At 44.9% G+C, this 14,865-nt stretch overlaps 1 protein-coding gene across 1 annotated transcript in view; it reads right to left on the bottom strand.

Moving 5' to 3' along the window:
- ME1 (malic enzyme 1) overlaps positions 1-10,266 on the bottom strand; it is a 185,098-nt gene extending 174,832 nt beyond the window's left edge. The window contains exon 1 of the mRNA XM_037391683.1: positions 10,055-10,266. Within this exon, the coding sequence (XP_037247580.1) occupies positions 10,055-10,156 (102 nt within the window). The 5' untranslated portion in view covers positions 10,157-10,266. The remainder of the gene's footprint in view (positions 1-10,054) is intronic.
- Between the last annotated feature and the right edge of the window lie 4,599 nt (positions 10,267-14,865).

The raw sequence follows: 14,865 nt of genomic DNA on the forward strand, positions 1-14,865 counted from the left end.
TGATGTATTTCTACATCTTTGGCTGAAAGCCACAAGTATTCAAAGCATAAGTGCTTTTTTTTCAGTTCTATGTTATGTATTTTTTATGTATATGAAAAGTGTTTACTCCACACTTCCTCTGCTTCCTCTACACCGTAAACAACCTCAAGTCCTGCAGAGTATTGTGTTTCACACAGGAATAGGCACCAACAGTGTGTCCAAGTAAACTACAGACACTGATTTCAACAGAAAGCACACAGTGCCCGCAAGAAACTGCCTCCAGGGTGCCCTGTGACCTCCTTTTTCTAAGTCAGGATTTTTGCTTCCTGAATCATGCAACAAATTATATTAGCAAAGCTTGAGCTTTGATAAGAACTAAACTTGTTTTCTTATGCATGCAATTCGGTTTTTTTTTTAAATTAACTCCTAAAAAAGATACTTACTGAGGAATACGCATGAAATAATTCTCATACAACATTAATTTAGAGATCTGTTTTACCAGACACATATTTGGCTTTCTCCATGGCATTTTTTTCCCTCTGAAATCACTCACAGATTTGCAGTAGTTAAAGTCACTAATTAATAAAAAAAATGAGATCGTGTAACATTCATCATTTTACATTAAAATTAGACTAGTTTCAGAAAGGTTGGACCAGCTAAAAATGTTTATGTTGAACACTGAATTAATATTTCAACATTTCCTTCTAAATGGGCTGCTAGGAATCAAGTTTTAGAAGTCTGTAGAGGTTAAGAGTGCTCAAGCTCTCCAAGTGACAAAGGGGTTTGGTTTTTTAAAAGGATTAATGCACCAGTGCTAATTTCATGCCAGTTTTGCAGCAGCTTCCCTTCCTGAATCCCTCTGCCATTAATTTACTTTCCACTTACACAACTAAAACTAGTGTCAGGTCCTTAGTTCTTTCTCTAGTATCACTCTACAAAAAATTATCTTCCTTATAAAAGCCATGAGCTTATTTGTGATTTTGGTCAAATCTAGATTCCCTATGGCTGTGTACCGTGGCAGTCCTGGCTCCTAGAGGTCTGTTACATGCATCCTACTGACAATCCTTTGAGGCAGTCTTAAAATTCCTACTATCTTGCTATATGTCATGAAATCATGAAAATTAGTCAAAATTATAACCCAACATGTTATAACTACACAGCAATTTTCTTACTTGTCTGAAAGCATATCATTATTATTGGCCCTAGAAAAAAATTCTGCAATATTTCTAAAACAAATTCATAGAGTTTCAATATGCTTGACAGCAATCATTTACTCCTCAATTATAGGTATAAGGCTACTTATAAAAGTGCTGTTGAGGGGAGAAAGGGGAAGGTGAAGAAAAGAGTGACTGACATAAAAGTTCAATCTATGCGGGCATTATAGGGTGAGTATTAACATAAACGATTCAACTATATTTTGACACTTTCTCAAAGTAATTATTAGATGGCTCCCTCTACCTTGTTTGACTTTGATATTTTTTGAAGATGAACAGACATCGAGCATGTTCCCCAGAGAGCTTGCACAGTTGCAATTTCAGAACCACAAGTCAATTCATAGTTATTGAGAACAGGACACCCACAATAAATACCACATCTTAATATATAAATTGGTAAGACAGACTTCTCATGTCTGCAAGCCCTGCTGGAAGGCAGCACCGCTGACTGTGCACGATACCCTTCTCCCTGGATGATACAGCAGAATATTCTAGTGTCAAGCCAAATGCATCCTCCACCTCTGACTAGAAACCGTCAGCATCTTTATTTAAACATTTTTATTCCTGTGTCAGGTAAAACATTGCAAGCACCAAAGCTTTTGCCTGGTCTCTGACAAGTTAACACGTAGTCTTGCTACTTCTACCCATCCATTAGGAAGTTTATTCCAAGTTCCACCTATCCCAGTGTTGCAGACACACGGCTACTGTTTCAAGTTTGCCTGCAGCTTTGGTGTACAAAACTCTGGCTACCATATATTACAAATTGGTAATTCTACAGCATTTTATTGCCTTTCTCCTATAACAGATTTAGCTTTTTGATGTGTTAAACCAGACAATGGGGATAATTACTGTAAAATTATTCCCAGTCACGGGCCTGGCCAGCACTGCCCTGGCACAAAATAAAGAGAAAGCCCCTCCATGAAAGAGAAGGACATTCAAACAAAGCTTAACTAATGGCCTACTACTGTCAAACTGTTTTTAATCATGGCCAAGGAGAGAGTCAGAAAAAATCAGAGAAGATAAAGAGGTCTAGAAGCATCAGCCAGAGCCCTGGCAACACAGCAACTCACCAGCCAGCGCACGCACACAGCGCCAGATGTTACAACACCTGGCTTGTGCCAGTAGAGACACGGCCTCTGCGCCCACTTCTACAGAAGCCAGCTCTGTGGCTCGTCACAGGGTATGTTCCCCAAACTGGCACCTTTCCTAGTTATATGATAGCTTTGGATCTCCTAAACTTCCCACTGAAGACAGACAATCCCTTACACTCAGAAGCTGTGAGGCTGTGCCTTCCTCCAATGATGGCCCCGGTAACTTCACTGGAAAAGTCTTTTCAAAGCAAGTTCACAAATCACCAGCTTTTTAACAGAAGGTTGTGTGTGTATACCAGCATGATCAAATATAGCACTATTCATTAAATCTAAAGGTCCTTAATTGATACCCATTTACAATCTAATTATTGTTACATAGATGCTTGAAACATCTCAGTGCTACTGTGGTATCACAGCAACCACGCCAACAAAAATACACATAATTCTTCAAATTCAGTTCCATGCACTAAAGCTTTGATGATAGGCATGTATGTGTACCTCTGGGTCAGAAGTCCACAGGTACTTGTCTCAGTAGGACAGGCTTAACTCAGTGCTGAATGAAGATGATGAATGCATAAAGATGAATGTACATCCATCACACGCCGGCTGGCACTAAACACGTAAGCAGGTCCTTCCTAACACTGCACCTGTACACAGCAAATGGAATTGTCTGTTCTGTCTGTTCTTTTTTATTTTAAAGCATCCCACTCTGTTCAACACTATCACTAAGCAGAAAAAAAAAAAAAAAAAAAGAAAAAAACCCACAACAAAACAAACGAAAAAACCCCATATCCAAAACCCACTAGAGGTTTAAGCACATGTTAAATGTCCTACTCCTATTAACACTCGCAGAAGAGAATTTCTTCTTTTTTTTGTTTCGGGTACATGAAATTGAACAGACTACCCTGTGCATCTCATTACACAGGCACACAAACCCACCGGTGTTCTTATTTCTGCTCTTTTCCCCCTTTCCATGCTACTCTTCCAGCCACAAGGGGCCACAGAGCTCTCAAGCAACCACCATATATTCGCTTCAGCCTGGGGAGAGTGAAGGACAGCTTACAAGAGCTCTCCAGATTTGCAGGGAGCACAAAACCACTTGCTACTGTGGCTGAACTCTGAGAATTATGTCCTCCAGCAAATGACGCTTTTGACACTTCTTCGAAACAGCTGCTCCACTGTAAAATTCTCTAATATAAACTGGGAAAACCTAATTGAAGGGTATTAATACGCTGTTTCAGGCCTCCAAAAGTAACATATTTAGCCCAATGGCAGTGGGCCACTTAGCCATCGGAGCTTGGAGCAACGAGACCTTCGGTGTGAAACCTCGCATCAAGCCCCACCGGCCTGGGCTACAGCAGCCACCAGCGAGTCGGGCACTGAACACACAGCTCACGGGAGCAGGCAAGGAAGGAGAGGAAAAGGCATGACAAAGCAAAGGTGGCACATTTTAACTTGGGGTCACTGCTTAATGCGAAACACTGCTGTCACGTGCATTTCATTTCCTCCTTTCCTCAGAGGGAAGCAAGGCCGGGGGAGAGAAGCTTGTGCCTGCTGCAGCCGCAACTTCTTTCTTTTTCAGAGACGGCGCCATACAAAAGACTGATTCAGCAGAACTGGATATATAAAGTGAAGAATGCAAAATAAGAACTTCTGTACTCTGAAATACGCTTCTGCAGAAAGCACAAATACTCTCTGCAGTTTATTTTACCTAGACAGAAGTACAATTTCTCAGTGAGCTCTTATCCTACTTGTTGTCAACATGCATCAATAAGATTAAAAAACCAACACCCAATTTCTGTGGCCAGCATGTCTATAAAACCTAGCACAGAAAAGCACATTTAACCTGTTCTAAATACACAAATCGTGTCTGCAAGGTGCTCTGTGCCAGGATTAATGTTTCTATTCAAGTAGCGTTTATAACCAGTGGGCGTAGGATTCCTCAGCCTAAAGAAAAAAGGTCAGCCTTGTTTGATTTAAATTACTGAAGTTCACAAGAAAATTACACAACTGAAAGTGTTTTTAATGCCTGAAATAGCTTCACAGCAAAACAATTCTAGGTTTCAGCTTCTTGTGGTAACTCATACACTATTCAATTGCTATTACTGCTATATAGCTTATTACATAACTTCTCCTTCATTTTATTTGCTTTTAATTCAAGTCACAGACTTTTGTTCCCAGCTCACTGTCTCAGCACTCTTATTTTGTAACTGCAAGTAAAGGACTGGAGGCCAACAGGACGAAAAGAACACCAACTGCAGCAACTTACCTCCTACGTCATGGACGAAGTAGAAGGAGGCAATGAATGCTGCAAGCTGTATATGTAAAATGGAAGACAGTGGTTAAATGGTCTGATTTAAATACTTTGTGCTTTTCCCAAGGCTCCTCTCTTATTAATAGTATGAAGGAAAAACCTGCCTTAAAGTAAGAAAGGTGGAAAAAAGCATGGGATTAATTTTTAAAGCCCATTCACACATACTGTAAACAAAAGCACTCGTGCAGAAAACATCCTGCATCACAACTCCTCCCTCGCACCTTCAAGAAAGTGATTTCAAGAAAGGAGAATACGCTGGCAATGCGAGAATGTCCTCACCCAGCCCTATGGTATCCACCAGTGAGCCACTGCTGAGCTCATGCCCCAGACAGCTCTGGCAGGAGCCAGCCTCACTTGGAGAACCTCCTATTTTACACTGCCGTTCCACAGAACAGCCACTCCAGTGTCAGAGAACCCAGCAATAGATCAAAAATGAGATGCTCACCAAGCACACAGGCAAAATCAATACAAGTTCACTCTAAAAGGTTTCAAAGACCAGATTGATTTGCTTTCTCTGCTAGCACAACCACTGTACCATTTACTCTTGTCAAAGACCAAAAAAATAGAATGTGCTTATTCTTATCAAGATCAGAATTGCTCTGCTAGGTGATCTGATGGGGCTAAGAACCAGGAAATATTGCTGTTAAAAATTACAAAGTTGCAAAGGGTAAAAAGTTTATAGGAAAAAGGGAGGTAGACGATAGTGACAGTGATCAGCAGCTGTAGCCCCCTCCAAAATTCCTCAAATTACACCTTTAATTTCACATGGAGCTGACCACCTTCCAGTCTAAAAGACACTACCATACTTACTACCGCTTAATATGGAATCATCCCTTGCAATGCCAAGTAACCTCCAAAAAAACTATTTTATGAATGAATATAGATACTTCTAATATGCCATTTTAAGGACTTTTTTCCTCCTCCATGCCCAGCTTCGTCAGTTTTCTTCTCAAAATATCTATCTACAGCTAAGGCAAAAGCAACACGCAATGAGCACTGGCCAGTCCAGAGGAACCCAGCCAAAGTACACGCAGGTTTTAAGATATGAAAATACGAACATTACCAATGGAAGGAAAAAAGACTTCTACTGCTTGGTATTTGACAAAACAGATTTATTTAGAGAAGCTTCTTAAATGTTTCATCTCTTTTACCCACCAGATAGAGAAAATCTCACCGGAATGCTTCTGATTTCTTTGCTGAGGTCTGGGTTTTCTGAGGCCCATTACAGGGTCACCAACAAATGTCAGAGTTTTAAGGCCCTTTTTATAAGTCACCAACATCAATCACAGGATTATACTTTCTCAAAATCAAATTTGATTTTAGTGAAGCAACTAGCTGTATACAGAACAAAATGTATCTGCGTTTTACAAGCATTCTCCTCCCACTGTCTGAAACACAGGGGCAAAATGGGAAGACCATGCTTCTCTCTAGCTCAGATAACAATTTCGCTTGAATTAAAAAAAAAAAAACTAAAACAACACAAACTTTAAAATTGTTTTGCAGTAAATTAATACACATAACTTATGTAACCTGATAGGAAAGAACAAGCATTCATATCTTAATAACCCCCTAATAAACTGCTCATCCTGGAACTGATTAGTCTGAGAAAGTATCACCAAAGGCGTCCTTCACTCTTTTACTCCTTCTGAGGGATCCAGTTTGGCCACTGTCAGAAATAAGACGTTGCAATAAATGGACCTTTGGTCTGTTCCAGTACAGTTCTTACATAGTAAATCCCATAGAGAGTTATTGGACTGACAGCCAACAACTAATGTCACAGCTTAGTTGAGAGGGGTTAGTATTAAGCATCTGGGGAGGGGGGGGGGAGCCCTCCAGCACTTATATTTAATAGAATCGCTAATTTCCTGCTTGCTGAACCGCTCTGCATGAATACGAAAGCAGCCTGTAAGCAAAGCACTTCTCCAATGGCAGTTTCTCAATCAGGGACGTGTTTAGACTTGGCAACTAATGCAGGCTATTGGAACAGTTTGGTATTGAAATATGTGTTTGCATATTTTCACACTGAGATTCTGAAAATAAGCAGCTTATGGGAACTTATGATTCATTTAAACAATATTAAAAGGCAAAAAAATTAAAGATGAGGTGAAAGTTCAGCGCTAAATGATTTGGGTGCTTTAAAACTGCAAACTTGTACATTGAATAAAGCATAAATGAGATTTATAGGAGGAGGAGAGCAAATTAGTTTCGGCCTTCTGTAATTCATCAGCTTAAAGAGCATATAACTCCCAGCCAAAGGTTGCTAATGCAGTCTATTTCAATGAAAAGTGAAACTGTTTGTTTTCCTTGTATATTTCCTTGCTCTTTACAATGTGTTTAAGTTGCCTGAGGGGAAAAAAAACCCAAACAAACAAAAACCAATTACCAAAAAAGTTCTAAATACACTTTTAAACACTACGGACCTAAAATCTCAGATGATAAACTGAATCATTATTATTGCCCAAAGAGCTGGCTATGTAGCCTCAAGTAATTAAACTCAGTATGTTACAATCTGCTGTTCCTCATGATTTTTGACGCGTCCCTGCTGCTGAGATGGGGCAAGCCACTCAGTGGCCTTGTAAAGGCAGCAATGGTTTCATATGTAGGCAAAAAATGCCCTGATGTTGGGGGGGCGGGGGCGGGGGGCGACAAAAAAACCAACAAAACACAAACCCACTAAGCATTTTTATGAAGTTTTCCTTCAGTGAAGTTTGTACACGTTTGTGAATTACTGACATTACCTAGGGCTTCAACATACTTCAGCGCTTAGTATGTTCTGGAAATTTTGTCATCCAGGTAGAAGTAAAGAGGAAGCGGAAAAGAAGACATTTGGGTGTTTACCCTGGCACCCCTAGAGCCCTTTCTCGCACCTCTTCCCAGCCATCGTGGTCAAGTATAAAAAGTGATGTACACACCCAACGTGCAGAAATCCAGCTTTATTGTTGGATGAGTGGGGCACTAAGTGGAGGTAGCTATTTATAAAAAAAATAAAAATAATCTAGCTCCTTATTTCTTCTTACATCTATTTTTAAAGAAGTCCAAGTGTAAATAGTTCCCCGTCAAAATTTCAACTTGTCTGAGACAAGGAATGCATTACTTGAGGATGCAAGCCCTCAAGCTTTCACATGTTCTAGCACACTTCAGCTGTAGCTGCTTGACAGACCAGCTGTCTTTGGCTTAAGAGACCCCGAAAACATCATTTGTCTTATTTTTCTACTAGTGACTGCTAGATACCATTCTCAGTACTTACAGTTTACTTTTGCCAAGTATATGCAAATAGTACTATTCAAACTGGTACTGGATCCAAAAGAAAGTGCTGATACCAAGGAACTGCAGCTCTTAGGCAGGGCCCAAGAGATAGAAAGTTCTGGCACTTCTGCAGAATTGCAAACAATCCCTGTACTTTAGAATCATTACAGGAGATATTTTATCTACTTCAAATTGAGTTCTCTGCAATATGATGCTTGTTTAACAGCCTTGGCAATAGAAAGTGAACTGGGAGTACCAGCTCCCCTGCATGCAGGCAGGCCACAAGCTATCAAACTGGCAACTATGTTGGCAGCCCTCAACATATTTAATTGCACTTCCCATGAATATTTAAATATTTGGCAATCAGATATATATATATATTATGGGGTGCATGCGTGTCTGTATATATATATAAGGGTATAATACATCCACATCCACCAAAAATCACTTGTCAGTCAGAAAACTGGATCACCCATTGTTCACTAGACCAGGACCAGACTCTCCTCACATGCAAAAAGACTGAATTTTTCAGCTGACCTTTTCTAACACCAAACTCTGCATTAGCTGGGTAGAGGGTAGATGTAGCTGATAATGAACAACTATTTTTTCCTGCTTCTCTGCTGCACCATACATATGTGCTATGCCGCAGCTGAGGGGGAGGGGAGAATAAAGCTTAAGCCAGGAAATCAAGCAAGACCCTTCCTCATTAGCACCTCATCTCCAGGTATGCTGTTCAGGGGCAAGATGTATGATGGTTGAGGGGAAAAAGGTAGCAATGACCCTGCTTTGCTACCAACTGCCCTTTATCAATGCACTTTAGAATAAGCCCCATTTTACTTCTTAAAATAAAGTGGCGTTTTTTCTCAGGTTGGCTTTCCTGGTTGTTCTGAATCAGACTTTTTCCGTGAATACTGCAGCTGCTTAAAAGCAATCCCAAGCAAAATAGTCTCTCCTTGGTTTCTTCTTGGGAGTTTTCTATTTTGGTTAATTTTCCTTTCACCTGACCTCAGGAGGCCTTCTCAGGCCTACACGTAGACAGACATAAGACAGCCTCTGAGAAAATTTTGTAGTCAAGCACCAAGACTAATAAAAGCGCTATTCATCTAACTAATACGTGGAGCTTTCAGCGATGAGTCAACCTATCCAGTAAAACTAGAGACATATTTTTTGTCAATTGACTCAACCCAGCAGTAAGTAAAATGACTGCCTATACATTCTAGTGCAGAGGCACAAGACAGAGCACCGTTAAAAGTAACATGCAAGAACAAATTTGGGGCTAATGACTTGACCAAGGCTTCATGTGCTAGGTGTGGCATATTTACCCATTTTTCATTTTAGCAGCGAATCCAGGGCCTGTCATGCCAACAAAGTAGATTTTGCTGTGTGAACTTTGCATCTTTATCAGAGCCGTGCAAACAGTTACTTACTCAGCGTTATTTTCTCCAGATTAGCTTAACATGTTTAGATGCTTGTATCAAGCTGAATTACTATTCTTAAACAAATGGGAGATGCGTCAAAAAGGTTTTGCTGTGTAACGGCAGCTCTTGCAAGCTGGGTGCCTTTGCCGATGCGGAGCAGAGGGGAACCGGAGCTGAATTTCACTGCAGGCGGAACGGCGCTGATAAAATGCCCCTTCCACCTGCCAGGGGATAAAACGTAGGACGGCACGAAAAGCCAGGCCCTCCCGCAGGGAGACAAGGTGGGGCACCCATGGGAAAGAGCGCTGGCAGAGAAGGAGGGCACCGGGCAAACACAGGCACGGCAGCGGGACCTCGCACCCGAGCGGCACAACTCCGCGCAGCATCCTCCGCCTCCCGCCGCGGCAGCGGGGATGGCGCCGCCGCCCGCCGCGGGCTCCGCGCCCCGGGGCTGGTGGGACGGGGGCGGACACGGCGCTCGCCGCCGCCCGCGGGCTCCCGGCGCCCCGAAGGAAGAGGAAGCGCCGCCCGGCCCGCAGGAAGTACCGCCGCCCCACCGGGGCCCGGCACGGCGGCCGCTGCGCGGGGGCGGGCCGGGCGCTGCGCCGCGACAGGTGGCGGCGGCGGGAGGCGGCCCGGCCCGGCGCCCCCCCGCCTCGGGCCCGGCTCCGGCTGCGGCGGCAGCGCCCGGCCGCGGCAGGTTTCTCCGTCCCCCGCGGGCGGACGGCGGGCCGGGCGAGGGAGAGGGCTCCCGCCCTCGGCGCCCGGCGGCCCTGCCCCGCCCGCCCCTACCTTGTTGAGGTGCGGGTCGCGGAGCACCTCGTAGCCCCTCTTCATGGTGACCTGCAGGGGCCGGCCGCCGCGCCGGCTCTCGGCCGCCTTCCCTGCTTGCATGGCGCGGCGAGGCTCGCTGCCGTCAGGTCGCTGCGGGAGCGGAGGCGAAGCGGCGGCTCCTCCTGCTGAGGTGACCGCCCGGCGGGGTGGGATGATCCTGCCGGCGGGGAGGGAGGGAGGGGGCAGAGCCGCGGCGAGACGCCGCCGCCGGGGGGGTCACCGGGGCGCCGCTGAGTCACCGGCAGCTCCGCGCAGCGCGGACGGGCGGGCGCCCAGGTGCGACGCGGGGCAACGCGGGGTGCGGGCCCGAGCCCCCCGGCGGGCCCGGCGGTTGCGAAGGCTATGCAGCCCGCCCTGCCTCGGACCGCCGCGGGGAGCCTCTCCAGGTCGCCCTGGGCCCGTTAGAGGCGGGCTGGTCTCCGTCACCTGCCGAGGGGGAGATGGCAGCACCCGCTCTCCCGCATCCCGCCGAGTGTCGCGGGGGGCCCGGCGCCGGGAGCACCCGCCGGGCGCTGACAAGCGCCGCAGCGCGGATCCCCCGCACCCGGCCACACGCTAGAGCTGCGCCCGGGCGCTTCAGCAGCAGTCGGGTTTCACTTTCCTTCTACTGTTAAATGCCGCTGAAACCCAACCTTCCCCGAGGGGGCTGGGCTGCAGCGCTGTGCGCGGCCAGGAGCGTGTGTTTGCGGTGATTAGCTGCGGGCTGCGGGGGCGCGGCGTGCCGGCTTCGGCTGTGCTGTTTGGGGTCACCCTGCTCGGCGGGGAGGGTGTTAGGGCAGAGCAGGTGTTCAGCTGGTGCGTGCTGCTACCCCTAACATTTGTCTGCAGTATGTGCGGGAATTGTTTGCGTGCGGTCCATCATGCACTGTACGACTGTGGCTTTATTCCTCTAAACTCGCATCTGTAAGCAGAAATAATTTCCTTACAGATATTACGGTCCTGCTAGAGAAATCACACAGTGTAAAACGAGTGGCTAGAAAAATACTGAAGGATGGAGGGCTTTGTCCTCTGTTGTCAGGCCACAAACAGACCGAAACTTTGTAGCTCTTTTAAACTTACCTCTTCACATCTAATCTGTAGGCCTTGTGTCCATTCTAGTACTGCATAGTTTATTAAAAAATAAACAAGAAAAAAAGGCTCCCACAGAATCCATCCTTTTCTGAACTTCCTATTAAGTAGCTCCAAAAAGTTCATTTGGGGTTAATTAACAAAGGAAAATTCAAAGGGTTCCAAGTCTGTATTTCTGGAAACTAGATTAGGAAGTCAGCAGAAAATTCGGTAAATAAACTTCTCCCTCAGTCCATCGTCTCAGAAGTATTATGGAAAGCAGTATTAATAAAAAGCTTTCAACAACTTTTAAACCTGGAGCCTTTGTGACTAATTTTCCAGCTGTCCTTGGATTTGCGTGGGTAGCTGAATATCTGCCTACCCAAGTACTGAATATTACCTTCAGTAGGTATCATGGATATCAAGGTTGCGTTTTAGGTCTTTCTTAGTCATGATAAAAAGAAAAAGCAACATAGAAACAGCCCTTTTCCTTTCTTTATGAGTACACTGAAACCATTCTGATAGAATACTAATGTAAATGCAACATTTTCGTCCAAGAGAGAGCAATGTACATTGGTGTAATTTTTATCTTCATGTTGCAACAGTGTCTATAAAAAACACCTCTTTGATTTATGCCAAAAGTCACTGCAATCGCTGCGAGTACCTGTGTTCTGAGGTCTGACCCCTGCAAAGGACTTGTCCTCACCTCACTCACCTCACCCCAGTTATAAAAGGTATGTAATGAAACAGCCAATTGAGGTGAAGTTCATTTGGATATTTTTTTTTTTTCACGTGATCAGACTTCAGAAAACATTTACTATTGTAAGTACAAATTTATTCCTCCCTGTCTTCCTAAAAACAGAATTTATCCTGTTTGTTATGTTCAAACACTAATAAAAACAAAATGTAACTCTCCATTAGGATGAATGTGTCCCTGAGTTACAAGAATGGCAACAGACCTTTTCAGCGGATGACCAAAGAAACAAGAAAAAGGCCACTTGAGGCCTGGAACATTTTAGCATTTAACAGGATTAGGAGGGATTTATTTGTCCAAGTCTGCTTCTATTGATTGCTTTCCTTGCTAGTGTTCATAACCTCCTGTGTATTTTGTCACGTAATTGTATTGCCTTTGCAGAGTATCTTTGAGCAAGACAAATTTTAGAGTGGCTCTTCAAGGACCTCACATTTGAATTGCAAAACCAGTTCAAAATGGGCCAAAGGAATAACGTTCAGCAGTTACATCTGCAGTGAGAGGTGGTTATTCCAAAAAAAAAATGGCATTGCACAATAAAGCTGTATTACAAGAATATAAATAAAGCCTTTTTAAGTGGCCAAATTATTTTTTATGGCTGTGTATGTGATATAGGTATTTTTGCAAATGTTAGCCCACATTAAGATAAATGATTTGTGAGCATCCTATGTTATCAGGCTGTTTGTGACAGAAAATACAGTGGCTTTTCCCTTCTGGAAGGTACCTGATTCTGTTTCTCAAATGGTTTCACTTGGAACACTTTTAAAACTCCTACTTATAATTTTTCATAAGTACCTATATTGATGATTTTCTCCTCCTACCCCCTACACTTACCGTCTCTCTCAAATGTCTCCGGATGTACTATGGACATATGGAAAGCTCTACTTGAAATAGAAAAAAGAGACTAGAAGGAACATTGGTCATCTAGCGTGCCTTAGTATCTCAACCTAGTGTTAAAAAGCTCCAATAAATAAGGCTTCACAGTCTGCTTTGGAAAGTCAACTGTAAGGAGAAAGAAGTACAGGAAAGAAAACTTGTTGCCAAAGTAGTTAATTAAGATGACTGACTCAGTTTAAATATTTAAGAAGGGAGCCTGGGAAACGTCCCTCTGTCAGACTATGACTGATCAGAGGATTTGGACCCCCTCGAACCATTGTTTGAAGCACTGCTGAGCCTGGGATCTCCGTATCCTGCTGTGGCACTGGGGAGGAGTTAGCTTCCAGAGCTACCAGTTCGGAAGAAGAAAAAGGGAACTCCTACATCCTGATGAAAACACTCAATTAACTAGTATTTAGGGCAGTACTTGTATTTCATGTCTAACATACCCCATCAAGATCTGTAGTTGATCTATTACCAACTGATAAGTGTTGCGTGCTCACTATGGGTAGTGGTACTCCAGCCAAGACCTCACTCACCAGCCCTGAATCAGCTGAGGACTTCACATGTTTTACCAATGGCAATTCCCTTTACACTTCTCAGCACAGTGTTTGCTTTTTTTGCAATAGTGCAACACCATTAACTCATGCTAGGTTTGCAATCCAGCATAACCCCATGTCCTTTCCTGCGGGGATATGACCTGAATGAGTTCATAGAATCATAGAATTGTTTAAGTTGGAAAAGACAATTTTAAGATCAAGTCCAACTGTTAATTTAGCACTGCTGAGTCTACCGGCAAACCATGGGCCTAAGTGCCACATCCACGTGTCTTTTAAATACCTTCAGGGATGGTGACTCAACCATGTCCCTTGGCAGACTGTTCCAAATGCTTGACCACCCTTTTGGGGAAGAAATTTTTCCTAATATCCAATCTAAACGTCCCCTGGGCAACTTGAGGCTGTTTTTTCTTGTCCTGCCCCTTGTTATCTGGGAGAAGAGACCAACCCCCACCTTGCTACAGTCTCCTTTCAGGTAGTTGCAGAGAGCAGTAAGATGTCCCCCAGTCTCCTTTTCTCCAGGGTAAACACCCCCAGTTCCCTCAGCTGCTCCTCATAAGACTTGTGCTCCAGATCCTTCACTGGCTTTGTTGCCCTTCTCTGGACACGCTTCAGCACCTCAAATGTCATTTTTGTAGCGAGAGGTCTAAAACTGAACCCAGGATTTGAGTTACGGCGTCACCAGTACACAGACCCCACAAGTACAGGGGGACAGTCCCTTCCCTAGTCCTGCTGGCCCCACTGTTTCCAATACAAGCCTGCACGCTGTTGCCCTCCTGGCCACAGTGATGGCTCATGTTCAGCCGGCTGCCAGCCAGCACCCCTAGACCCTTTCCCACCAGGCAGCTTTCCAGCCCCTCTTCTCCAAGCCTGCAGTGCTGCGTGGGGTTGTGGTGACCCAAGTGCAGGACCTGGCACTTCTCTGTGTTGAACTTCATAGAATTAGCCTTGGCGCATTGGTCCAGACACCCCCGTAGAAAACATCCACAGCCTTTCCCTCCTCCGCTAGGCAGGTCACCTTGTCATAGGAGATCAGGTCAGGCAGGCAGGACCTGCCTTTCATAACCCCTGCTGGCGGGGCCCGATCCCCAGTTGTCCTGCACATGCTGTGTGATGGCCTCAGGGTGACCTGCTCCACAACCTTCCCCGGCGCTGAGGTCAGGCTGACAGGCCTGTCGTTCCCTGGATCCTCCTTCCAGCCCTTCTTGTAGATGGGTGTCACATTTGCTGACTTCCAGTGAACTGGGACACCCCACCCACCCCTGGTTTGCCAAGTCTGCTGATAGATGATCGAAGGTGGCTCGGTGAGCACTTCTGCCAGCTCCCTCAGTGCCCCTGGGTGGATCCCACCTGGCCCCATAGACTTGTGTGTGTCCGAGTGGAGCAGCAGGTCACTGACCATGTCCCCTTGGATTACGGGGGCTTCGTTCTGCTCCCCATCCCTGTCTTCCAGCGCAGGGAGCTGGGTACCCTGAGAACAACTGGTCTTAATATTAGAGACTGAGAGGGAAAAAAGGCATTAGAGTACCTCAGCCTTT

The sequence above is a fragment of the Falco rusticolus genome, chromosome 6, assembly GCF_015220075.1.
Source record: "Falco rusticolus isolate bFalRus1 chromosome 6, bFalRus1.pri, whole genome shotgun sequence".
Classification (NCBI taxonomy): domain Eukaryota; kingdom Metazoa; phylum Chordata; class Aves; order Falconiformes; family Falconidae; genus Falco; species Falco rusticolus.